Source organism: Pectinophora gossypiella, chromosome 1 (genome assembly GCF_024362695.1).
Source record: "Pectinophora gossypiella chromosome 1, ilPecGoss1.1, whole genome shotgun sequence".
In the NCBI taxonomy this organism is placed as follows: Eukaryota; Metazoa; Arthropoda; class Insecta; order Lepidoptera; family Gelechiidae; genus Pectinophora; species Pectinophora gossypiella.
In genome coordinates, this window is record NC_065404.1 from 10,784,992 (window position 1) to 10,810,729 (window position 25,738).

Below are 25,738 nucleotides of genomic sequence, written 5' to 3' on the forward strand. Positions count from 1 at the left end.
TGAAGTATTCCGATCCGAATCATAAAATAAAAACAACGTGAAAACAAAAAAGTCAAAGACGGATACGGATAGGTTTCCGTTTGTTATTCTTTGTTCTCCTCTAGTAATTTAAGTAAAAAATTTGTAAAAAATAAATAAAATAATCGATCTGCCATGTAGGATGTAGAGCACATGGATAGGCAAAGTCAATAACAAATCTCGCCAGTCTTAAAAAAAAAATGCGGTTATTAGCAGCTAACTTCACTTCAATGCAATGTCAATTGATTTGATAACTTGATTGAGTGAAAATGTCTAACCTATAATTTTACTGTTGTGCTTCAAGAAATCTTAGAATTTGTGAAGATTACTTCAAAATCTCGGATTTATATTGTGCGGTTTGATGTTTATTTAGTTAGCTTCAACGCAACTTATGTACTTTCTTCGATTTTAATTTAGCTTACAACTCAGTTCGATGATGGCGCAATCATGAAATTAAAGCACGTAAGTATTTTGAGTTCTAAGATTCTTTTTGCTTGGTTTACACTAGAAATTTACTCAATTATATTTTTTTTTACAATATTTTCGTCAAGTTGTAAAAGGTATCAAAATTATAGACAATTGCGCGATGTCCGTTTTGGCTCGTTTGACTCGCACGCTATTGCTGTCTTTACTCACACACGGGCGTACCGTATACAAAAAAAAAAAATGAATCAGTCTGGTTTTGCTCTTCCGCTGCTACGACGCTCACGACGCTGTTTGTTTCCAAATTCCTAACCCAACTTTTAAGTGCCGTGTTGATACGTGGTCATTATGACGACTTCTGGAAAACGAGGCAAGGTTCTTCGAAGTGATGCACGTGATATTGTTTATAACGTCATCAAATACTTCCAAGAAGAAAAAAATTTGGAACGGTATCATCCGTTTCAATACGCAAACGCTCGCGCCGCCATGGCCACGGGTTTATCTGTTAGCACTATTGTGAAAATAAAAAAAGAAGGTATGTAATATATTTTTCGTATTTAACAAGGGTATGTCATTAGTAACCCGCGGCATGATTTTGTACACAAGTATAGACATTAAATAGTTTTTGTGAAGAAATCTATAATTTACGAGAAATAATAAAATAACCTCAATATTACACGATTGATGTTATTTTTTTTTAAATTCGTCCAGTTAGTGTGGAGCAGGCTAAGATCATACCTAATTCATAAAATAAGACCATGTTGCCTAGATTGAAACGAAAGAAGTCCCGCGGCATATTGTGGAACTAAATTTGACATTTCTTATTTCTTTGCAATAGAGTTCTTTTTCGTGTCTCAAGATGGCCGCCTTTGACGTGCAACGACCTCATCCACGGGACTTCTTTTGTGGCGCGGAGTTCTAGTTTATCGCTAGTTCTTTGTTTTTCTTTTTAAGTTATTTTCGCCTAGCTTTTAGCATGCAAAAGCTCATAGCCCATATAGGCTATCTTCTGTAAAAAACAACTAATGGGAAATATTTTCATTCCATTTTTGAACTAAATCTTTCTTTTGGAAACGAAAATTAAGTTTTAATCTTATAATAAGATTTATAAGTATGTATAATACAAATTATTTCTTTTATAAAAATAAGGAATAAAATATGCTTATAAATAGGTACTTCTTAGATATTCTCGATATGTTACGGCTAATATCCGATGATAACTGCAATGTTCAATGTTTTTATTAATGCTGAGAATTATTTTTGTTTTTTAAGGTCAACTTGCTGAGGAGAAGAAGACAAGAATTCGGACACCCAGCAAAGGGAGACGTGGTCTACATAATACTAGAGTCCCCATTGACAATTTTGATATCTGTGCCATCGGAAATATTGTTAATTCTATTTACGATGTGCGTAAAGAAGTACCCACGTTAAATAAAATATTGGCATCCGCAAAAAAAGACTTAAATTTCAAAGGATCTAAAACAACTTTGAGGCGGATTTTAAAAAATAAACTTGGCTATCGGTTCAAAAAATGCCGTCAAAACAGATCGATTCTTATAGAAAAAGACAATATTAAAGCTTGGCGAGCCCGCTATTTGCGACGCATTAGAGAAAATGATGCATTAGGACCCGATAAAAAACCTGTGATATATATGGATGAAACATGGATTCACGCCCACTATACAGTAAGCAAATGCTGGCAAAGTTCGAGGGATAAGGGTGTTCGAAAAAATGACAGCCCTGGCCAAAGGTGGGTAATAGTTCACGCAGGAAGTGAAAATGGTTTCGTGAGTGGTGCTGGCCTGGTTTTTAAAGCGAAATGTAAAACAGGTGACTACCACGACGAAATGGATGGCCAAAATTTTCTAAAATATTTGAATGAAAAATTAATTCCAAATCTGCCTCCATCATGTATTCTAGTACTAGACAATGCTTCGTATCATTCGATGCAATTGGACAAAGCACCAACAACGGCTACTCGAAAAGATGATGTAAAAAAATTTATGAAGGAACATAATATAACCTACAGAGAGGAATGGACAAAAGCAGAGCTCCTAACAGAGTTAAAGAAACAAATGCCAGAGAAAAAGTATGTAGTGGATGAATTATTAAAATCACACGGACACGAAGTCCTAAGATTGCCCCCATATAACTGTGATTTGAACCCGATTGAGCATATCTGGAATTTGTTAAAACAAAGGGTTGCTGACAAAAATGTGGAACAGCATGAAAACAAAATTGAACAACTAACAAAAGATGCCATCTCATCAATAACAGCTGAAGACTGGAAAAAACAAATCAACCATATTAAAAGAGTAGAAGAAACGTACTGGACACGTGACGTTACGAATGAAACGGAAATAGATGATTTCATTATACGAGTGGGTATGGATAGCAGCGACGATTCATCAAGTGAAACTGATACTTCGGCGGAAGAAAGGGACAGTGAGATGTCTGGGATTGAAGAGATTGATTACGATGACCCCGGTGAAGGGACATCAACGTCTACTAAAACCGGTGATAGGCCATCAACGTCTCAAAATTAATTTGTCTATTTTGATAAATAAATAATAATGTTTCGCTCAAAGCATTGTTTTATATTTACACCTATGTATTCTACATACTTATGTATCTCTTAACAAGCTTGAAACTAATGGGTTTTCGATCCCGGAATATTAATTACCACGTGTGGTTATAACTTTATCGAACATGGTTCGAATCTTCTCTGTGTATATTTGTTTTTTTTTTTCTAATATTTTCTTATTTTGTGTTTTGTATTGTTTTATGCGAAGTTTCGCGTATGCCGGATGCTATTACATGTAGTAACTAAAATTATAAGAAATTTCATTACTATTTACTGCTCGACCAAGTTATATTTTACTGTTGCAAGGTGGCGCTTTTTGCATACACGATATGTCAACGTGCTTACTTTATTTGTTAGTTCCTCACTTCACCACTTACTGTCACAAGTTTGTTTACAAGTCCAAGAATTTATATTTACTTCTTTAACTTTAAATGTTTAATTATTATAACTGTCATTGAGATTAATTAATTAATATTCACAAAAATGTGATAGAATTTTTAAGGTTCGATTTTTTTTTCAGTGTGTGTGAAAATTCCTTTCAGTGATTTAGGGAATTATTTTCAAAATAAACTGCTCCAAATGGATTCCAAAAAGTCAGCACGCAGAAAAAGGTCTAAAACTGGTTTGAAAACAAAAACAAAAGATGGGACTGCTGAGGTATTTGTCCTACCACCAGAACTGTTACAAAAGTTGGGCATTAACTTGGGAAAAATTGACAGTAGCCAAGATTGCCCAACTATCAACTCATCTGAAAGTGGTAAATTTATATAAATTTTTTGTAATGCACTATTCAATTATATTTCTAACAATATTAATTTACTTAGTTGACATATAGTACAGATCATTCTTAAATTATTATTTTTTTTCCAGATACATCTTTGAATATTACACCAGCCACCTCCATAAATAATGATCTGCCTGATTCAACATTTGTACAGAAGGAAACATCTCAGGATACAACAATTTTAGAAACTGCAAACTTGATGAAAAAGTCTGTATTCCTTAGTCCTACATTTGCTGTAAATGGAATAAATAGCAGTCCAAGTCAGTTGGAGATATCAAATGTTCTAGAAGGAGAAAGAGTTGAAATAGCTGATTCAATTGGCAAAGTTGATGAATTAAATGTCACAAATACACATCCAAAAAATGAAATTGATAATGTCTCCTATCAGAAGCTGGAGCTTTTGTCAGTGAATTCAGATGTCAGCAACAATATCTTTGCAAATAATGCATATAATCATCAAATGAATACTCCAGATATCAAAAATGTGGTGCCTCTTCCTAATCAGGATACTCTCCAGTTAACCAACCATACTGATGATGTTACAAATATTGTAGAGAAAAAAGATAGGTTGATTTCCACAGATGAGCATATTCATCTGATTGATGAAGCATATTCATCTGATTGTAGTAACAGTAACCTGGGACTCTCTGAAAATAATTACATTCCAGACATACATTCTATAAATGACGAAATTCCTCTACAATCTTCTAATAACATAAGCATAATATCTGAAGAAATACTAAGCTCGTCACAAATTAAAGAACTTAAGAGATTGCACTCACCGAAATTATCAGATTTAATACCACTTTCAATGAATTCCTTAATTACATCTAAAAAAATTGGTGAATGTGCTGATATTTTGATAGATCTCAATAAATATGAGAATCCCACTTGCAAACTTAATAACACATCTTATCCTGAAGCTTGCGAAAGTGTGGAAAATATTATTTTATTTGATGAAAAAGGCAATGTGATTGAAACAGATACTAATAATAAAACAAATAAAAGTGATATATTAATTGAAAATATTTCCGAAGCTTTAAACCAGGAATCATTAAATAAGATTGTAGATCTCTCAAAACAGACAAATGAAAACAACATTGGGGTTTCAATAGACTTCGTGGTAACAGATATAGATATGCATTTGAAAGAAAACGAGGATATCTTAGACAAATTCGTTAATGAGATAACCTCTAACGATAACGAAATATTGGCAAAAATAGAAAAAAGCGAAGAAGATTGTATAGATAAGGCAAATACTAGTGATACACACTTGGTCACAAATGATGGAAAATTAGTTGTGTTGAATGTTGTCGAAAGTGGATTAAGCCAGTTGTTAACTCATTGTCAGCATGAAACTGATAAAGTGTATGATTACTGGAGTACAGATAATTACAAAAGTCATAAAAATGATTTTATTAATGATGAAACAAAACATAATTGTAACAAAGGAAACAAACATACTGAGTTTGTAGAGGTAAATGTGGAAAGTGATATACAAACATCTGAAACCAAAGAATGTGAGAAGGAAAATGAAAAAAATAACACAAATAAAAAATCGGAATCCATACGTGATGATATTCAAGACTTTAAAAACACACAATTTATACAGGCCGAATCAGAACCCATAAAAAATACTAATAATATAGTAGAATGTATAGGGATTACCAATAACACAAATAAAAATGCCGAATTGATATACAATGAGAGAAATGTCGAAGAGAATAAAAGCATAAAATGTATTGAAGTAGATTCGGAACCTAATAAACATACTGGTAATAATGATTATAAGGAGGTATTTAAGCAGAATAATTCTGTACAAATTGGTATTATTGGTGATGTAGATACGACTACAGACTGTGTGTTACAGAAGCCAGTCGAAGGAAATCAGACAGATATTGTTGTTGACAAAGTAAAAGAAATTGCAATGTATTTGGCTCAAGCTGCTAAAAATCATTCGGCAGAAAGGAAATTAAGAAAGAAGTCTAACGAATGTCACAAAATTGTAAACAAACAAGTGAAACAGAATGTTATTAAACCAAAATTATTTAAACAAGGAGTAGAAAAACCCGGTGGTCTGAATGATGTAACAGAAAAAGATAGAACTCCTAAAGTTTCCAAAACATACATTAACCATAAGAAATCTATAATGAATTGTGTTGCTACTACAGTAACATATTCACCACACACACACCCAGCTTCTTCATATGTGCAGGAAGCCCAAAATACACAGTTGATGTATAAAGCTGATGAAAATAATGGATCTGTCATTGCAGAAAACGACATTCAGACACCAGAATTTTGTGTATGTGAGGATTTTGGTAATTTCGCTTTTTATGATGCAGATTGTGATTATGAACACATACACTTTTGGGAACGCAAGAATATCGACTGTAACCGTGAAATGATTTTTAGCATTTACAATGATATCGACGATTTTGAAACGAGGCACAATGATACATCATGTCTAGAGCAAATAATGAAAGCAAACTCTTCTGAAGACGTACATAGTATATGTTGGCACACTTTTATGAATAGCTATGAAGATAAAAAATTCCAAAGCAAAGAAACGTCCCGCGTAATTTTCGAACAAGAAAAGAATATTATTTCACTAGATAAGTCAAGTAAAAAACCTGAGACTGACTCTTTTAATAGAAAACCAAATGATATAGAGTGCAATGTAGAGACAAATAAGGAGAGTTCGGAAAGTATATCTGATGCTGTTATCATTGATCAAGAAGTCGAATCTAATAGTTTTGAATGCGACATTGGCGTAAGTATAGGCAGTGAGTTTAAGGATAAATGCATGGTTTTAATTGTAGATAGCAGATAAGTACATTCAGGCAAAGTCCTCAAATATTGTATAGCTTATAGCATTATTCACTTCACAGAACACAAGTACATCGGTAGAGGATGAAGCCAAGTTTGAGCAAGTGTCATCAGAAATAAATAATGCGAGCAACAGTAAACAGACAATGTTGAATAAAAAATGTACTGCCTTTGTATCTAAGAAGAACAAAGAGTGCTTTACTATGAGTGAAGTGCCTGAATCTTTAAATGTGACTATTATAAAGAAAAAGGTAAGCTTAAATAAAATTAAATGTGACTTAGTTATTTTTTTTTTTTTGTTATCATAGATACAATTTAATGCTACATTTTAAATAGTTAACATCGGAAAACCCTAAAAGGGTTTGTCCCGACATTAATCCCACATATTTTATTACCAGCAAAATAGATTGAGTATAGTAGGAGAAAAAGTGGTGATTGTCCACCGCGAAATAGTTGGCACTGTAAACAGAACAGCGTAGAAAAGACAATATATTATTGTGATCTTGCATAACATAATTCTGAATTTGCAGGAGTTGATTATTACAAGTGATGATGATATATTCAATTTAAAGAATGTCGATACTGATTCTAAAGACAGAAATGCTTCTAACCAACAGACAGAAACAGAAACTAGATGCAAATTTGACGCAAAGGTAATAAACTGAAAAATAAATATTTTATTTATGTTTGTCTGGTTTACTTATAATGCTATATATTTTGTTACAGAGTCCAATTATAGAAAATAATGTAGACAGTAGAAAAGCTACTGATAGCCAGTTAAACTCTGACCAAAGTAATAATGAATCAAGTAATTTGAATACACCTAAAGAAGACGAAGATGAACCTCTTTGCAATTTGAGAACAAAGGTACGATACTATTCGTAATTTAATATTTACCTTTGTCAATGTTAAATATTTGGTGGTAAATCTTGTATGTTTTGTTACAGAAACTAGAACAGTCAGTGCAGTGTGGTGTCTGCCAAGCCGTTTTGCTAGAAAAAGAATGGGAAGATCATATCTCCAATGAACATTGTTATATCGCTTGGAAATCAGGAAGTAGCATTGTATGTGGAGATTACAGTGATTACCTTTGTACGTATTTATTTTTGAACTTATGACAAAATTATGATAAAATTTCATTAAATTTTCAGGATTTGGATGATGCAGATTTGAGGACAAAATTACAAGCAAAATTGAAGGTCACCAATGTGTTAAAATGTCCGTTTTGCGATATTGAACGCAAGTATATTAAAAAGTTCCTATCCCATGTCAAAATATGCTTACAATCTAAGGTAAATATTGAAACTCTGTCTTTTAATACCTTACTGAGCTGACAGATTTTTTAGATACGTGAATCATGGAATGATTTTAATATTTTCAGAATGATACGGAATCTTCATCACATGATGCGACAATGGAACATAGCACCAGAAATGAAACAAATACTGAATCTTCGAATGATATGGTTGTAAAATGTGCAGTATGCCAGGAGGAACTTAAACAATCTGAATGGGAAGATCACAATGCAACCAGACATCGTTACAAAGCGTGGAAAGATGGCGAAGCTCCGTTGGTAAGCAAATGAAATATCTTGATAAAGGTGTTATTTAACGAATAACACAATAGTACACTGTTCAGCATGTAGATGTAATTATTGTATGTTTGCTTACAGAAAAGAAAACGGACGTCTTACCCCAATGAACATGTAGATGTAGATGATGATGATGATGATGATGATGATGACGACGATGTTGATAATGATGAACCGCCAAATAAAAAGTCGGTGCGGTGTGGTGTTTGCCAAGCCGTTTTATCAGAGAAAAAATGGGAAAAACATATATCCAAAAAGCACTGTTATATCGCGTGGAGATCAGGAAGTAGCATTGTATGTTGACATTGTATTCATGATCTTTTATATATTCTTTAACTTTAGACAAGGTTATTTTCACATATTCTTTAATTTTCAGGATTTTGATGATCCAAATTTAAAAACAAAATTGCAAGCAAAATTGAAAGACACAGATGTATTAAAATGCCCCTTTTGCGATACTGAGCGCAAATATATCAAAAAGTTCCTATCGCATGTTCAACAATGTTTGAAAGGCAAGGTATGAATGTTACATCCGTAGCTTTGCTGGATCATAATAAGTAAACATTATTGCATGTCATTTGACCTTACGTCAATTATGTTATTAACTAATTTCAGAACCTAACGGAGTCTTCATTGAATAATGCATCAAATGACGTAACAATGGATGAAAGCATAGAAGTAGCAGAAAGTGCAGTAGATACAAATAACACCGCATCTTTGGATGATCCGACTGTAAAATGTGCAGTTTGCCAATTAGAACTTAAGGATTCTGAATGGATAGATCACATTTCAGCAACACACAATTACGTTGCATGGAAAGATGGTGAAACTCGTTTGGTAAGCAAAAACATAACATTGGATGGAATCTAGATGAAGTTAAAAGAAATGTTTTTTTTTTAAATTTCTGTCATGTAGGTTGTGAGGTCAATGACTGACCTCATCAATCCTTGTGTCTGGGTTACAATTGAGCCGCCAAAGACATAGCTCATGTAACGACTTCGATGTTTTGAATTACGCAATAAATTTTAAATTTCCAAAAATATTGTGATGTAATTAATGAAAATTGCTGAATATATTTTATTGTAGATTGTGGATGACGAGGAAGAAGTACGACAACATTTGACCGCGATATCGAGGAAGTATGGAGAGCTGAAGTGCCAAAAATGTGGTCTTTGCCGGAAATATGCTAAGTTGTACATGCAACACGTACGACAGTGTAATAAGGTAAGATATATAACTTTGCAATATTGTTCCAGTTTCTTCAATTTCAGGAAATAGCAATCCGGTAGGGCGATGACAAATGTTCATACTATAGAAAATTTACAGTTTCTTGAACTGTAATCTTCATAATATCGTATTACTTCGTTGTTGAACCGTAACTTCTGATTCTAGGATGAAAGCATATCTGACGAAGCGAGACAGTCTGGTTCTGTAGATGAAATAAAAGAAATTAAAATTGAAGAATCTTCTGAAACAAAAACATCAGAAATTAAGTGCGGAGTTTGTGAAAAAATGATTAATGGTTGTTACTGGATCGACCATATAATGAAAGATCATGCATATTTGGCATGGAAAAGTGAAGACCCGCCTTTGGTAAGTCATTTATTACCTACATCTCTGTTTATAATCATTCTCTTTTAATATTTTCCATCATGAAAATAATTTTAATGAATAATTTTAGGATGTGGACGATGAAGATAAAGTAAAACAGCATTTGTATAACATACTCAAAAAACATGGTAAATTGATTTGCAACAAATGTGGGATCGCTCGTAGATACGTGAAGCCATATTTGACACACTTTCAAAAATGTACTGGGATCACGGTAAGTTTTTTTGCACATACTGAATCACCTGAATGTTGTGGTCCTCCATTTTGACAAGTTTTTGCTAATATCTCCTGCGGGGTCAGCAAGGTTATGTTTTCGCTAGACGAATATCTCGGGTTTTGGCCAATAGCCGAACGACGATTATCTACGTAGACAACATACGCTACGCGTCTATTGGTCGAAATCCGCAGTATTTATCGCGCTCTCCCTGGAGGTAAAAGATTGTCTTCAATAATGTAACGAGCTCGTTTATACAGGATAGGACAGGGCAGCGTTTCAGCGTTATGGACAATACCACTTGATATTAACTCGGAATAAAGAGCTGAATCACCCCTCTCAGTATTTGTTACGCTATCACTTGCACCACGTACAAGTATGTACATGTAGCCATACAAGTGCGTATGAGTGTTAATGACAACGTAACAAATACTGAGGGGAATGATTCAGAACATGATTCTGAGTTGCTATCCAGTGAAATTTTCCGTCGCAAAAATGTTAAAAAATCCAAAAATTTTAATTAGTTTTCCGACACGATATTCCACTTCATATCAACTCAGAATCATGGTCTGAATCATTCCCCTCAGTATTTGTTGTGTTGTCATTACAACTCATACGCACTTGTATGGCTACATGTACATACTTGTACGTGGTGCAAGTGATATCGTAACAAATACTGAGAGGGGTGATTCAGCTCTTTATTCTGAGTTAATATCAAGTGGTATTGTCCATCGCAATAGTAAAGAATTGAAAATAATTAAAAATACAAAAAAATTACGACGGAAAATTTCACTTCGTATTAACTCAGATTTATGGTCTGCATCATCCCCCTCAGTATTCGTTACGATGTCTCTAACACCTTGTGTATTTTGTTTCTAGAATGATATCGATAAGGATGCTGATAGTCTATTAGATGTCGAAGACAATTCCAATTTGGTGAAGTGTGGAGTGTGTCAAAAGGAGGTGCCGTCACGTTATTGGATACAGCACATTCATAAAGTCCACGGGTACATGGCGTGGATTGAAGGCGAAAGTTTAGTAAGTACATTTGGATACATACATACATAAACTCACGCCTATTTCCCACCGGGGTAAGCAGAGACTATAGAATTCCATTTGCTTCGATCCTGACACACTTCTCTTGCTTCCTCCACATTCATCAATCGCTTCATACACGCACGCCGGTTCAGAGTAGATCGTATTGAACATTTTCTAAGGACATCTCCAATTTGGTCATCGTAAGTCCTTCTCGGTCTTCCTCTGCCAGCCCTACCATCAACTTCCACATTTGGATTATACTTGTACATTTGGATTATAGTAAGTAAATAAATACACTATTACAGACACTATCTGGCAGATGGCTATCAACCAGTATATCAGGTCCCTAAAGTGATGACACAAATGTCTATCACGTCTATCGGTTTCAAAAGTGCTGTTCATATACGCCAATAAGTACCCGAATATGCGGATACTGTTCACTGCTTTTTACTTAACAATATAATGTTCATTTGTATTTTAAAGAAACTTAATAGGGAAATGTGTTAATGTATTTTGATTTTAAATCTGATATGATTTTGAAATAACGTGTTAGTTTCCACTGGTATCTCCAAACTTACGGTTTTGGACGCCAAACGGGTCAAAAGTCAAAGAATATTTTAACTGTTTTCAGGATTTAAATGATCAAATGCAAGTGGAAAAGCATTTAGATAGCATTGTAAACAAAGAAGGCAGTCTCATTTGTCCAAAGTGCAAGGTAGTGCGGAGATATGCCAGTAGCTACTTGCAACATTGGAAAAATTGTGAGATGTATTTTAACGCCGACAATGACGGACAATACGTACTTACCGAAGCAAGTAAGTATCTGGTTAAATTTAGTAAAGTAATAACTTAACCTTTAAATTCGTAGGGGAAATAGGCTAGTTTCCAACTAGTCAAATCAGTTACTTTTTACTAAACGACAAAACACAAATTTGTATGCACACTGTGACGTAGAAAAACGTGATAAAATGTCGGACTTATTAATACGTTTTTCTTGATTAAAATTCATAAATAAGTTAAATAGAAAAAAGAAAATGTTTTTCGTTAGTTCTAGATCTGTCTTTATTTAGTAACCAGAATTTCATAATTTTCTTGAACACACGACCCAATTCACTTCATTCCCATTCAGGCCGATATGAAATCTCGTAATTTCTAGAGCATTAGTTACGAGAATTTTGTTTGAGAATAATCAAATTAATCAAAGAGAAAATGACAATATTCTACTTTAAATTTTAGACGAGCTCGTTTGCGGTGTGTGCTCTGAACACATGGACCCTAAAGAATGGCATCACCACAAGATGAGCAAACACTACAACGTGGCATGGGCTGTTGGGAATCCACCAGTGGTGAGTTTTGGTACTTAACCCAGGCAGTGGTAGGATTTTGTTTTGGGGCTGATGTTTTGCCATAGAATAATAATACTAAGTGTAGAAGTGACACTGCCCCGTACCGATATAAGCTTGATCTTCTTCTTCTATCGTGTGGGTTGTGAGGTGAATTACCAACCTCATCAACCCTGGTGTCAGGGTTATTATTGAGCCGCCTAAGGCCCCTGACATGGCTCATGTATAACGACTACTTACTTACATCGGTAAGTAGTAACCGGGACCAACGGCTTAATGTGCCTTCCGAAGCACGGATCATCTTACTTTTTGGACAATCAGGTGATCAGCCTGTAATGTCCTAACCAAACTAGGGATTACAAAGTGATTTTTGTGATATGTCCCCAACGGGATTCGAACCCGGGACCTCCGGATCGTGAGCCCAACGCTCAACCACTGGACCACGGAGGCCGTGCTTGATTACTGTACGTCCGATTTGCGTACCCACTTCAGCCCGTAAGACGTAAGGAGTAAGGGAGCGCGCGCAGACTGTCTTTCTCGCTCGCACGCTTGGGCTTCGGCGGCGTGGACAAAAACTTCTGTAAGAACGAGATTTTTGTATGTAGTGTTCGAGGTGTGACAGTAATAAGAAAGTAAAACAATTTAACTTTCATTTATCAAAGATAGACCCAGATGCTTTTGCCCCTAAAGATCAATGAAAATAGATTTATTAATATACCTACTTACTGTTGAAGCTTGATAATCTCTGAACGTTTTGTATTTCAGAATTTCAGAGACCCTAACGTGGTTGATTTCTTGATAAAAGAATATATGGAATGGAGTAAGAAGTTAGTGTGCAAAACTTGCGGCGTCAGCAGAGTCAGCCGTATTGGGTTCTACGCACATATTATTGTCTGCGGGAAATCGGAAGAGGTAAACTTATTTCACATCACATTATAAAATATATTTATTATTTAATTCTGCCGACACTGTAGTCCTTCTCAAACCGGACTTGCACCACTGAGTTATTCATTTATCTCAAGTGCAATTTTCACACAAAGTTGGTTCGACGATTATGGATGGCAATACGGCTCACAATTTTATTTATCTCGTTGGTCTAACAGAAAGCTCGGTGATATCTGGGTACTTAATTCATCTTGCGGTGAATGTGCCTCTGTCTACCCGAATTGGGATATAGTCATGAGCTTATGTATGTACATATTATACAAATTATAAAAAAGCATCATCATCATCATCACCAGCCCATTAACGTCCCCACTGCTGGGGCACGGGCCTTCCCTATGGATGGATAGGGAGATCGGGCCTTAAACCACCACGCGGGCCCAGTGCGGATTGGTGGTTATTAACGACTGCTAATGCAGCCGGGACCAACGACTTAACGTGCCTTCCGAAGCACGGAGGAGCTCGAGATGAAAACTTTTTTTTTTGTTCTGTGGTCACCCATCCTATGACCGGCCTTTGCGAAAGTCGCCTAACTTCAACAATCGCAGACCGAGCGCGTTAACCGTTGCGCCACCGAGCTCCTCAAACAAAAAAAAAAGCATCAATTGCCCTTTAATGGGTTTAATTCTCAATAATCCCGAGGATAACAGAGACAAGTAATATTCCATATAATATACATCCCCATGTGTTTAAGTAAGTGCGCATGCTTCGTTAGGCAGCTTCAATTAAAAAAATCTTAATCTTTCCTGCCGACTTTTTCTAAATGTGAGATTGAAATCCCCAGGAGGTGGAACTCCACAAGAACGTTTGCAGAGTTTGCGGCAAGAAGTACCTTTACATATATGAGAGTCAGCATATGACGTGGCATAGGGAGCAGGAGAAGGCAGAGATGCGCAGGCAAAAGGCATTGGAAGAGGAACAAAAAGAAGATAAAGAAAAGGTCGAGGTGTCGTCATCAGGGCCCCGTCGAGCGGCGCAGAGGTGCGTTTCTGAAATCACTATATTCCGTTAAATATATGTTATATGCTTTCATGGACGGCCTCCGTGGTCTAGTGGTCGAGCGTTGACATCACATAATAACACAAAAATCGCTTTGTTATCCCTAGTTTGGTCATTGGTAATCATCATCATTAATTTAAGAGCCACGCTCTTGTCGGTGTAATATTCTCTATTCTTGTCTATCAAAGATCAATTCTTTCATTTCCTTATAAAACACGATTGCCTTCTCTTTAATTTGTTCCATGTAAGCTCTTCTTGGTCTTTCACTTCCTTTCTTTTCTCACCTGGGCATAATGTAGACTGCTGGGCCCAGCATCAACCGGAGGGGTTATGGAGCATGCTCCACCACGCTGTCCTAGCTTGATTAATTAGGTAGCAGGATAGAAAGACTGCACTAAACCTAGTTCGATAGAGACGTCAGGAATATGTATAGAAAATTAATTATGCGCTATTTAACGGGACATGATTAGAGTGAAATATCTTTCATCTCTTGCGTACTTTTCCAAAAATGTTAAATTGTCAACAAGTCTTTGTAAATTACATTGAATAAATGATTCTGATGAAGTTATGTACTTTTAGTGCGAAAGGGACATATCTCCCGTCTTGCTATTTAGCTCTGTCCTGCTCTCATTCTAATCATGTTACGTTAAATAAGGTGGGTATAGTGCTCGACTTTATAATGAACTGAATTATAGTTTATTCTTGTATTCACTTTTGTTTTCAGAGCCAGAAATGTGATACAAAAGTACAAAATTGAAATAAGTGACGTAAGTTCAGAAAATATTCATTGTAATATATATTTTGTGTCGTTTTTAATTAAATTATTGAAAATTAACATTTACAGAGTGCCTTTACTTGTACGACTTGCCATTTTGGTGCGGATACCAAAGAGGAGTTGGAAGGTCATACGTGTGTGACATCCGATATATATAATAGTGACACTGATGAGTCCGTGAATTTGGAAAACGTGGCTAATGACGAGAGTGAAGACAGTGAAGTGGACAGCGACATATCTGAGGAAGAGTCGGCATCGGCTAAGAAACGAAATAGGAAATCAGGTGAGTGCAAGGCCTTGGGGATTAAAGAGATTGAGACGATTTGACATTTGAATTGTATTGCTGTTTAGATGAATTGCTTCGATGTGGCCCTTTTAACCCCCTTGTGAAATAAAGTGGTGGACTAAAAATCAAAATGCCGAGTTATTTTCTAGGGCTGCAACAAAACTTTAGTCGTTTTTTTCAAAAGTCTATTTAAAAATCTCACAATTCGATCATTCAAATTATAACGACCAGAGAGTAGTACATAAGTACAGCTGCTACTTTTGTTATATTGTTAGTGCCTCTATAATAAATATTCTAACTACTGTAACATCTTTTTCAGTTCCGAGGTGCTCAAATGTATCTAGGTTTAGCACTGCGCTTCCAAATGTAAACTCTTATTTAGTCAAATGTGGGGTGGAATTGTAAGTATTTTAGCTTTTTTGACTTAAGTCTCTTCTTCAGTAAAGATACCGGTACGCACCTTGAGACTTACTGTGTATAAGTGACAAGGAAGTTCGTGCTCACTTAATCCACGCTAGCTGACTGACAGGCCAATCGGCTGCTTCTTCTCCCAACTCTGGTGTTATTATTATAATTAGTGCAGTGAAAGCAGCTCAACCTCACCATCTACACATACAGTCCACTAGCCCCAGCTGACAGGGTTACTATTGAGCCGCCAAAGGCCCCTGACATGACTCATGTAACGACTACTTACTTACATCAGTAACGGCTGCTTGAAATAATTGAATTATTCTCTATAATTGCGTGTACGATATGTGCCAAAAACAACATGGTGTTTGAGACGTACTGCGCCAAAGAGTGTTTACACTCAAGATCCATACTGGTTTTTATATAGTTTACAAAATTATTGGGCTTTTAAAAACGGCTTGGTTTTCTCAAATACTTTTTGTTTTTCAGCTCCGAATTCCATTTCACAAACGAAGATTTGTTTCCGGAGTGGCAAAATATTGTTTGTGAGCAATTACCTGAGGACAAGTTATCGGATTACATACCTTCTTTAGAAGAATCCTGTCAAGTGAATGTGTCTAATTCTTGGATGACTTTTAAGCGTTTCGAGGGACGTTTTATCACAGGTACGTATTATAATGTTGAGATTTTCGTGAGTTGCAACGATTGTTTTGATTTTGAAGTAAATCTAATAAATAACACCAATAGGTGCGCAGTGCACAGAGAGACGGCACTGAGAGATTTGCGAGGTGAAAAACGAGCATTTAATACGTAACCGCATTCCTGGATTTCTATATAAACAGGTGCATTCAACTCGAACGTTACAAAATTCTACGGCCCCTCACTGCCCCTCTGTACCTTCACCTGCATTGAAAGCATTTTATTGATTTTGTGTTTTCTTTAGGTGAAAAGCAAGGCTTGTTCGTGGGTGGAAGCATCCAGTCCATATCATGGGCTCCACCATGTGATAGAAAACATGCTGGAGATCAGTATTTGGCCGTGATTGCACACCGGGAGCCTGACGTCCCAAGAATTAACCACGAAGCGGTTGTGGCTGGACCCGGCATCATTCAGATTTGGAACTTTGTGCGATTTTCAGAGTGAGTGTTACGTTGTGCTTATTATTTTTATGCTCTTACGAAGGTTTGCGTAGGTAGGTATTTTCTACTACCGTGTGTGGGTGTTGAGATCGATGACTTGCTTTACTGATCTGATCTCAGGATTATTGATATACTTGAGACCCTCAGATATGGTGATCATTCATATATAGGTTATTAGTTGTATAAAATTGATGATTCCAGTTTTGTGCTCGCAATACGCCAAAAGTACTAGATTACTTTGAGTTTAATTTTGCAGTCCTATGCGTCAGACTCTTTGTCAACATTTATCAAAGGAATCATTGCGATATTTGGCATGGAGGTTAGCCGAGGAGTACGCGTTGTAGTAGCACTAGTAGTTAGGCAAGTGACCAAAGTAATAACGTTATTTTTTTTTCAGACCAGCAAAGTTCGCCCTTGGTTTAGCCCACGATTTCGGTACAGCATGGGCTATGACCTGGTGTCCATCAGGAGCCCGGACTATGTTGAACGAATCAGTTCAAGAAAATAGTCCTCTGAGATTGGGGTTACTTGCTGTAGCGTGTTCTAATGGATCCGCTTACATTTTCTCCGTCCCATATCCTACGACAATAGTGGAGAAGTATGTTTTTTATTGTATGCTTCGTGTATGACCTGGATTCTCCCCTCTAAATAAATAATATCGTTGTAATTACAATGCGTGTTTTTTTTTTCAGAGAGAAATTATTGTACAAATTGAAACCTGTGGCAGAATTAAGACTGACAATGAGCAACGATCGGAGAAGGTATCAAGCTACCTCTATAACTTGGTCGCAGGTAAAAACGAAAATCCAAATTCAAAATAAAATCCTTCTAAAATTAAACTTTTAAATAAAGAGTTCTTGTCTTGTTGCAGCAAAAAAAACACGATACAATAATAGTTGGCTATGCAAACGGTTCGACGGCCTATTTTGATTTGAAGACGGAGTCACCGTTTTTGAAAACCAAAGAGAATGATGTTACTATTTTGTACCCGTACCATGACGTCCGGCCACACAGCACCTGCGTTGTAGGTACGTAGATCCTTGTATTCTGCAGTACTACTTTATGTATGAAGAGTAGGGAAAAGAACCAGTTACCAGTTGTAAATTTTTGAATGTATTTTCAAATCGAAGACATTCTACTTCCACTCTAGGGAGTCCAAACTATCGGTACTTGGTTTCCATAGGAGGGACCCCGCAAAAGTTTTGAGATAAACACACAAAATGTAACCTAATAAACTTTAGTTTTTTTTTGCAAAATTCAATCCAATTATCAGACAATTCGACTGAACTTTGCTGTCAATTACTTAAACCCACGTTCATCCCTGGTTTATCGAACGGTGTGTTTTCTTTGTGTGTTCCTTGTGTATGTTTTATTGTGTACAAATAAATACACGGTGGTTTATGTTTTTTGTGGAACAGGTGTGGACATGTTCCCGTGCTCGTCGGGCGACACTGCGAGCGCGGTGTGTTCGGCGTCGACGACGGGCGCGGCGCTGGTGTCGCGGCCGAGCGTGCGGCCCGCGCGCCACCACACGCACATGCCCTGCGCCGACATACGCTTCGAGCCGCACTGGCCCTCCGCTGTCTTAGTTATAGACGACACTAGCAGTAAGTTCACGGTTTTTAATTTACAATTAGAATATATATGTACATAAACTCAAGCCCGTAATCCTTAATGGTGTGGACAGAGCCACAAGTAATCAAAGACAACTTGCTTTACTGTTGGTACGAAATTTTAAGACGGTCAAGTGTTCGTCATAGGCTTCTATTAGCATCAACTCTATAAAATTAAGGTTTTTTTCGTTTAAAAGTACGCTCCCAAGTACGTCCGAAAAACTCGAGGTTATACTTTCTCCTTCGATAGTTGAAGTCTAATATACAGGACCGTAAGACCCGACGAGGTCGTGAGTGTGCGGAGACTGATACATCCACCAATATATACCCTTCAGAGTGCTGCGAACTTGATTCCACATCATAGTGAAACTTCACGTATCAAGGTGCTATTGTTCATACCAGTCACGTGTCTTGTTGATTGGCACCAGGGGGGTTAGCCAAGTTGCAAGCAAATAAATAAGTTAAAAATAGAAAAAGAAAACGTTTTTTGTCACCTTTAGATCTGTTTTTATTAGTAATTAGAATTTCATAATTTATGTGAGACCTAGGAAACTACCCAATTTTGTCAATCGACAGTGATAAAAATATATGGGATTAGCATATCACCTTATGTCAATTCCGTAAATACATCTTGCAACTTGGCCTGTATTAACAGGGCGTTAGTGACACTGTAACAAAAACTTAGAGGGATGATTCAGACCGGAATTCTGAGTTGATATCAAGTGCAATTTTCCGTTGCAAAAGTAAACCGAAAATATTTAAAAAATTCACATCAGGAAATTCCCCTTGATATGAACTCAGAATCATGAGCTGAATCATCCCTCTCGGTGATCGGCACGATGTCGCTAACACCCTGTCTGTAATGACGTGTTTGGTGGCAGCGGCGTCCATAGTGAACCAGCTGGAGTGGTGCGGCGGCGGGCGGCGGCTGGGCGGGCCGCGCGCCGTGGCGGCGTGCGCCACGTGCGCGCGCCTGGCGCTGCACGCGCCGCCGCTGCTGCGCGTGCTGCGCCCGCACCCCGAATACCCCGACTTCAAGAGACATGTACGTAGCTTCTGTTACGCAGCTCTTCTATTGAACTTTACGCAGTCTACCTTACGTTGGCAATAGTCGAATGTATGCTGTACAGGGTGTCAGTGACACCGTACCGATTACTGAAGGGGATAATTCAGCTCATGATTCTGAGTGAATTTGCATAAAAATATTAGTGTCTTTTTTATAGTCGTAAGACCGAATGTTCTTTTTAAATCCTAACCTCATGTTTAACTATTGTGTCTGGAAATCTCGGTCGTAAGAGGATGTATTATTGTCAGTTTCATACTTCACTGACATCCTGTATGTACGATAAGGTGCACACGTCCAATGAGTTTCTTGCAAAGTAAAAAAATACTGGTTGCACTTAGACCTCCTGGTTACATGTCGTTTCTGTAATAGACCAAAAACTCATACAAAAACATAAATTTTATAATTATGACAATTGACAACTAATGGTTCATAATTTCACCATTGTTTACAAATTATGCGTTGGGCTCAGTGACTGCACTTTTGCTCTTTGATTGTACTTATTTGTGTATGTATTGTTCGATATTTTCACAATTTACTAGTGTCTCACTTCCGTGTTCGCCATTGGATCATTAAAAATCATTATTCAACGAAAGAGCCCAAAATCTTAAGGGTCATGAAGTTGTCTATTACTTGCACATACAATAGGCATTGGTGCTGATTACAGTACACACCATCTAATTTTATTTTAAGTTATACCTAATATTTTCTTATCTACTGAAATCGAAAGGGACGGGTAATCGACAGGCATAAAATTTATGGAACACATGTCAATTTTAAGCAATTTTTTTTTATATTGGCTAATAACCCGACAGAATTAAGTTGACAGCGCTGGTCAAACGGGTTGAAAGTCAGATAGATGCTTATTTTATTCGCCCGTCAATCAACCGTCCCTTTCCTTTTCGGCGGATATGAAGGTGACTGGTATAACTTAAAATGAAATTAGGATGTGTTTGCAGGCATTGGGGCTGATATCCATAGATAATAAGAGAGAAATAAGAGGCAGAATTAGTCTAAACCCTGTATTTGTAAATATAAGTTTGTTTGGGGCTAGTCGCTAATTTAAGCTCCATATTCACGTGTACATAACCAGCTGGTGATTGTAACCGCATAATGGTAAGGTCTCTAAGAATGTAAATGACGTACGAATACTAAATATAGTCTAGAGTATTTGAAATATTCCTTTGTATAAGAACTTAGGCCACAGTCCTTGTAAAGAGTATATGGACCTTTCCTGCCTTTGTATTCGGGCTCACATTTTTTACTGCTATACATTATGTTTTAAATGTTCGTAGTATACCAATAAGGTTTCGGAAATAATTACATTATTTTATCCATAGAGTGAGAAACAGTGTGATAAGAGAGAGGGTGTTAAAAATGGTATAGTGACTAAGAAGGAAATGTTAAGTTGGTTTGGAGACGTAGAGCGGATGAAGGATAAATATTATTACAAAAGCGGTATATAAGGCGAAGGTTGTTGGTAGGACTGGCAGAGGAAAGCCTAGAATAACAAATTGGAGTTGTCCTTAGAAAAGGTTTAGTTCAACCAGAGTTGATCGGTTCAGAAACCAGCGTGCATGTATGAAGCGATTGATGAATGCGGAGAAAGAGAAGTGTGAATGTGATGTATTTACTTTCTTTATTATATGCAGAGAATTAAAAAAAAAGTGTGTATAACTGTAATCAAATTCCATAGTCTCTGCTTACCCCGGTAGAAAATAGACGTGAGTTTACGCATGTATGTATGTATTTGGTGTGTTTAAGAGCAAAGTCTCCTGGATGCAAGTCCATCACCGGTCTACGACCTTCTAAAACTTTTCTGACATAACGTTAAAGGGACATTTTGGGAACGGGACATTATGGACCTCAACGAATATCCACTTACCAACATTCTATGTCCAACAGTCATTGGCGATTCTTCAAATGACTCCACTCGGAAAGAAACGGAAGCTTCAAAACGACGAACTGCAGACAAAGGTGGAACCAATAACATACGAAGATTCAATCAAGAAGTACGGGATCGAACTGAGTACAGATTCAGTAAGTACACTTAGTTTTATAACTTCACTCGTACAGTCATGAGCAATATAATGTATCCACTTTAGGACTCTGTCGCACTAACATATTTGACATTTAGTGAGACTTACAGTTCAATTTGTCACAAAAGTTAATGTGACATGGTGCCAAAGTGTATCATATTAATGCTCGTGACCGTACACAGACGGTCCATGGGTAATACATTTTGTGGCATCATAATCCATGCGATTTTGTAGTTGTAATCTGTAGCGAATGGCTTAGGCCTTGAGATTTATGATAGGGTAGGTTAACCTACTCATAAAAGATAAGCAGTCAGATTATACACGTGTCAAAATGTGTTTCTGCTCTCTGCAGAGCAGCAAGAAAGGAAAGTTACTCAACGGTTACCCACACAAAAAATAACCGCGCCGTAAGGTTACTTCACTTGACTTGAGGTGACTTCACTTTGTTGGTCATCACTCTCCATCTATGGATAATAATGTCGCTAGTAAATCATAAGATTGATTGGTTGTTAAAACCCATAACGACTAATGAATGGATTTTTGCATTTAATCTTATTACTTTTTGGAGGTTATCATCACAATCGTAGACAATTCAAGCAGTAGGCTGAATATTGAATTTCAAGCAGTCTATTTATTTTTGATTACGTAGATTCCCATGTTCGTACTATGTACCCCACAGTATGAAGATAAGATAACACATAAGTAAACAAAAGGTTACGTCACTACAAAATGATATGCAAATATTGTCTAAAAATAAATTATTTACGTAAGTCCTCAATCAAGTGCCGCGTATTTTCGTAAAACATACAGATCCATTAGATACGGAAGTTTAAAAATGTTCTTAACACATTTTCCTGTCAAATTTTTAATTATAACGTATTTATTTTTGGAAATTTTGATCCATTCATTTTAGAAAACAAAATGAGCATTTCAGAAATGAAAACCATCAAAGATTAAATAATTGAAATGGCGGATTTCACTTATGACTTTAGTTTATTAATTTTATAATTATTTCGTTACCAAACACAACCTCATCATCACTAATTTAAGAGCCACACGCTTGTCGGTGTACCTTCTCCATTCTTGTCTATCAAAGGCCAATTCTTTAACTTTGTTATAAAACACGACGTTCACCTTCTCTTTAATCTGTTCCATGTAAGCTCTTCTTGGTCTTCCCCTTCCTCTTTTTCCTTGTAGCCCTTCTATGATGTTTTTAATAAATTCGTCGTGTCCATAATCCTGTCAAAGCAATTGTTTACCAATTACCAGCCATAAGGTCACCTATTGTGCAGCACCTTTATTACCATTACGTTAGTCTTCATACCATTGTCCAGGTGCGCAAGACAGGGCATTGTATTGCGCTCGACCAAACCATTGCATAACATCCTTTGGGATGTTAAGAAAAAGTTCCATAGGACGTGACGTAACGTTAAAATTTGCGTCTTTCACCTGTATCGATGATACAACCTGTCGCTAATATTACAATGTCATGAAGATCGTATCACTGTTATGTATTATTGAAACGTGTGAACAATTCGCAAATTAATGTTTAACATTGATTATACATGGAAATTAGATGATTGAAAAAGTAAATCCTGTTTGGATCATTGTGTGTGAACTGTAAGATTTAGTAGTGGTAGTTTCCGCTCATAGTGTTGGGCGATCGACCTGCCATGAATAATCAACGCACTATTTCGAATTCAATTATATTAAAGAGTATATTTTGTAAAGATGCACTTTGTGAGGAAAGTAAAGATCAACAAGCATAAAATGTGAATATTAGGTGAGGTGAATGACGCATTAGACAGTTTAATAATGCAGCAGCAGGACTTATTAGAGAAATTTCTAATTAAAATTCCGCCAGAACATCTAGCGTTACCACATTAGAACTTGTCCTTGCGTCACATGTTACGTAATAGTTTCGTTTTTCTGACAGAAAACCATCAACGGAACGAGAAAGACTCGCGAGCAGTTTCCTGACAGATTCCCGTTGGCAGATGTAACCTCCATGGCGTTCTGCCCCGCGGCCGCTTATCATAACAGATTGGCAGTCGCCACACACGGCGGTATAATATTCTTACTAATTGTATGATATTGTCGTCTACTTCAAGTAACACTTGTACGTACATTACTGGATATTTTTTATAATATTCGTATATTCGAAAATTGTATTAACTTATAATATATCTAACGAACATTTGACTTCGTAAATGATGAAAATATATTCACTTATTAAAGTTTGATTTTAAAAGGCTGTATTTGTGGCGCAGTCAGTGTAATTATTATGTAAAACTGAAACTCGAATTTTGTGCAATATGAAATACATTATTTTAACCGTGTCAGGAATGTAATTCTGCTACGGTTACGAGACGTACTTGTGTACCGGAATGCAGTTTGCGTATATCAATGTTGTTGAAATTGTGAATAGATTTCTTTGTGTTTGTCTTGGTTATTAATTACCGTAGATACTTTTTCTTATTTGATGGAAAGAAAATAAGAGCTGTGAACACGCACATATCTAACAGGAGAGTGTATGTACATTTAGGCAGTCCGATCTCATGAAATATGACACTGCCTTCGAGGAAAGTACATTGATCTAATAAGAGTAGAAAGTGGTGAAAAAAGGTTTTTTTTTTATAGAGCTGGCTTTATTTATTTTAACCTATTTTAATGGCCAAGAAATATATTTTAAATCCACACAGATTTATATTTGTCCGAAATTTCCAATTTACTCCTCTTTATTTGCGTGGCATCGCTATAATTTGTAAAATATATAATTGATTAATATATTTTAAATGAGATTTGGTGAACATTTTTCAAATTTTCCTTTAATCACATTAGAAGGCTGTAACTTATTATATGAATAATAACATAATGTCTAAGGTTACCTAGGTGCAAAGTCGGTGTAAAAAGAGGCTATAACATGTTTTATTAAATCGTGAAAGTGAATATATATTTTATATGGATACACTATATATTCTATTTATCTATATGGAAAGTTTGATTGAATAGAACTATCTGCCTAAGTGCACTGAAGTAGCGTGTTTATTTAGTTTGTGATAAAACTAACAATGTTTTTCAAAAATCTTTCTGTCTCCATATCTACTTTCATTGCTTGTATTGTATCATATGCACCAGTGTGCCTCTTGTGTTCGAAACAAAAAAAAAAAACTGTGTACTACTATATTTCATTATATTATTGAATTTTCCGGTAGTTGTGCTAGTTAGGTATCAGTAATAGCTCCACCAATTTTCAAAGTTGATAATAAATGGGCTTGAATAGCTTGTTTACCGGAAGCAATGATATGCAATAAATCGGAGACGCCTTTTAAACAAATATTAATCATGCCTTAGCCTTATGGTTATCAATAATCGTATAAGCATATAGGGCGTCTTTACACTTTTATAAAAGGTAATAATTATGATGGATGAGTATATGAAAGTAAAGACGTATAAAAATGAGATACCTAGTATTGTGTAGTAGATATTTCTATTTATTGCAGAAAACCGAAAATCATGTGTACTTTCACACAATTTGTGTACATATTTTGTACAGTGTTATTTATTAGTTGTAGTTACTCTTTCCCACGTGTTTATTTTTAAATTCTTGCCATTTCTGTTATAAATAAGATTGTTTATATTGTCGAAGATTGTGTTAAGTGAAATGTTCTTAAGTTAAACGATGGTTACATTCAAAACTAATAACTTTTGCTTTGACTTAGAGATACTTAAAGAAAAGGTTATTATTTAGTTTTAAAACTACTATTTGTATATTATTGTATTATAGATTTATAGACCTAGTTGTCTCTTTTATTTATTTAAAGAACAGTATATCGGATTTCACAGTGATATTATATTATTTAACTTTCTTGTATATCTCGTTGATTGTGATAATAAGCTTGTTATCAAATACATTTTTTAAAGTGAACTGTTTAATTTATTTTTAAATCTTCTTTTTCTATCGTGTGGGTTGTGAGGTGGATTACCAACCCCATCATTAGCCCATTAACGTACCCACTGCTGGGGCACGGGCCTTCCC

At 36.1% G+C, this 25,738-nt stretch overlaps 2 protein-coding genes across 4 annotated transcripts; both read left to right on the forward strand.

The window, feature by feature from the left end:
- The first annotated feature begins 257 nt into the window (after positions 1–257).
- Positions 258–25,627, forward strand: LOC126368224 (uncharacterized). Of its 3 annotated transcripts, none has more exons than XM_050012139.1 (32): positions 258–480; positions 3,546–3,782; positions 3,896–6,582; positions 6,701–6,889; positions 7,169–7,291; positions 7,365–7,505; positions 7,586–7,702; positions 7,790–7,930; positions 8,020–8,211; positions 8,311–8,523; positions 8,606–8,746; positions 8,845–9,066; positions 9,316–9,453; positions 9,622–9,822; positions 9,911–10,054; positions 10,934–11,092; positions 11,724–11,907; positions 12,329–12,438; positions 13,201–13,347; positions 14,162–14,358; positions 15,101–15,143; positions 15,221–15,434; positions 15,757–15,838; positions 16,335–16,510; positions 16,789–16,984; positions 17,382–17,582; positions 17,677–17,776; positions 17,856–18,012; positions 18,403–18,591; positions 19,479–19,642; positions 21,566–21,700; positions 23,636–25,627. In XM_050012139.1, exons 2-32 carry the CDS (start codon positions 3,605–3,607, stop codon positions 23,789–23,791), a joined length of 7,437 nt encoding a protein of 2,478 aa, XP_049868096.1. In that variant the 5' UTR covers positions 258–480; positions 3,546–3,604; the 3' UTR covers positions 23,792–25,627. The 3 variants fall into 3 exon arrangements, with proteins under 3 accessions (XP_049868096.1, XP_049868102.1, XP_049868088.1); XM_050012131.1 differs by having other exon boundaries at positions 259–480; positions 3,568–3,782; XM_050012145.1 differs by lacking the exons at positions 7,790–7,930; positions 8,020–8,211; positions 8,311–8,523 and having other exon boundaries at positions 3,568–3,782.
- On the forward strand, positions 685–3,115 carry LOC126368248 (uncharacterized). Its single transcript, XM_050012147.1, has 2 exons — positions 685–976; positions 1,714–3,115. The coding sequence occupies exons 1-2, from the start codon at positions 790–792 to the stop codon at positions 2,985–2,987; spliced, it is 1,461 nt and encodes a 486-aa protein (XP_049868104.1). The 5' UTR covers positions 685–789; the 3' UTR covers positions 2,988–3,115.
- Positions 25,628–25,738: the final 111 nt, after the last annotated feature.

Coding starts and splice junctions, on each gene's coding strand:
- LOC126368224 (XM_050012139.1), top strand. CDS start 3,605: ATGGATTCCAAAAAGTCAGCACGCAGAAAAAGGTCTAAAACTGGTTTG. Junction 6,890..7,168: donor TGACTATTATAAAGAAAAAG/GTAAGCTTAAAT, acceptor CTGAATTTGCAG/GAGTTGATTATTACAAGTGA. Junction 7,292..7,364: donor GATGCAAATTTGACGCAAAG/GTAATAAACTGA, acceptor ATTTTGTTACAG/AGTCCAATTATAGAAAATAA.
- LOC126368248 (XM_050012147.1), top strand. CDS start 790: ATGACGACTTCTGGAAAACGAGGCAAGGTTCTTCGAAGTGATGCACGT. Junction 977..1,713: donor TGTGAAAATAAAAAAAGAAG/GTATGTAATATA, acceptor TTGTTTTTTAAG/GTCAACTTGCTGAGGAGAAG.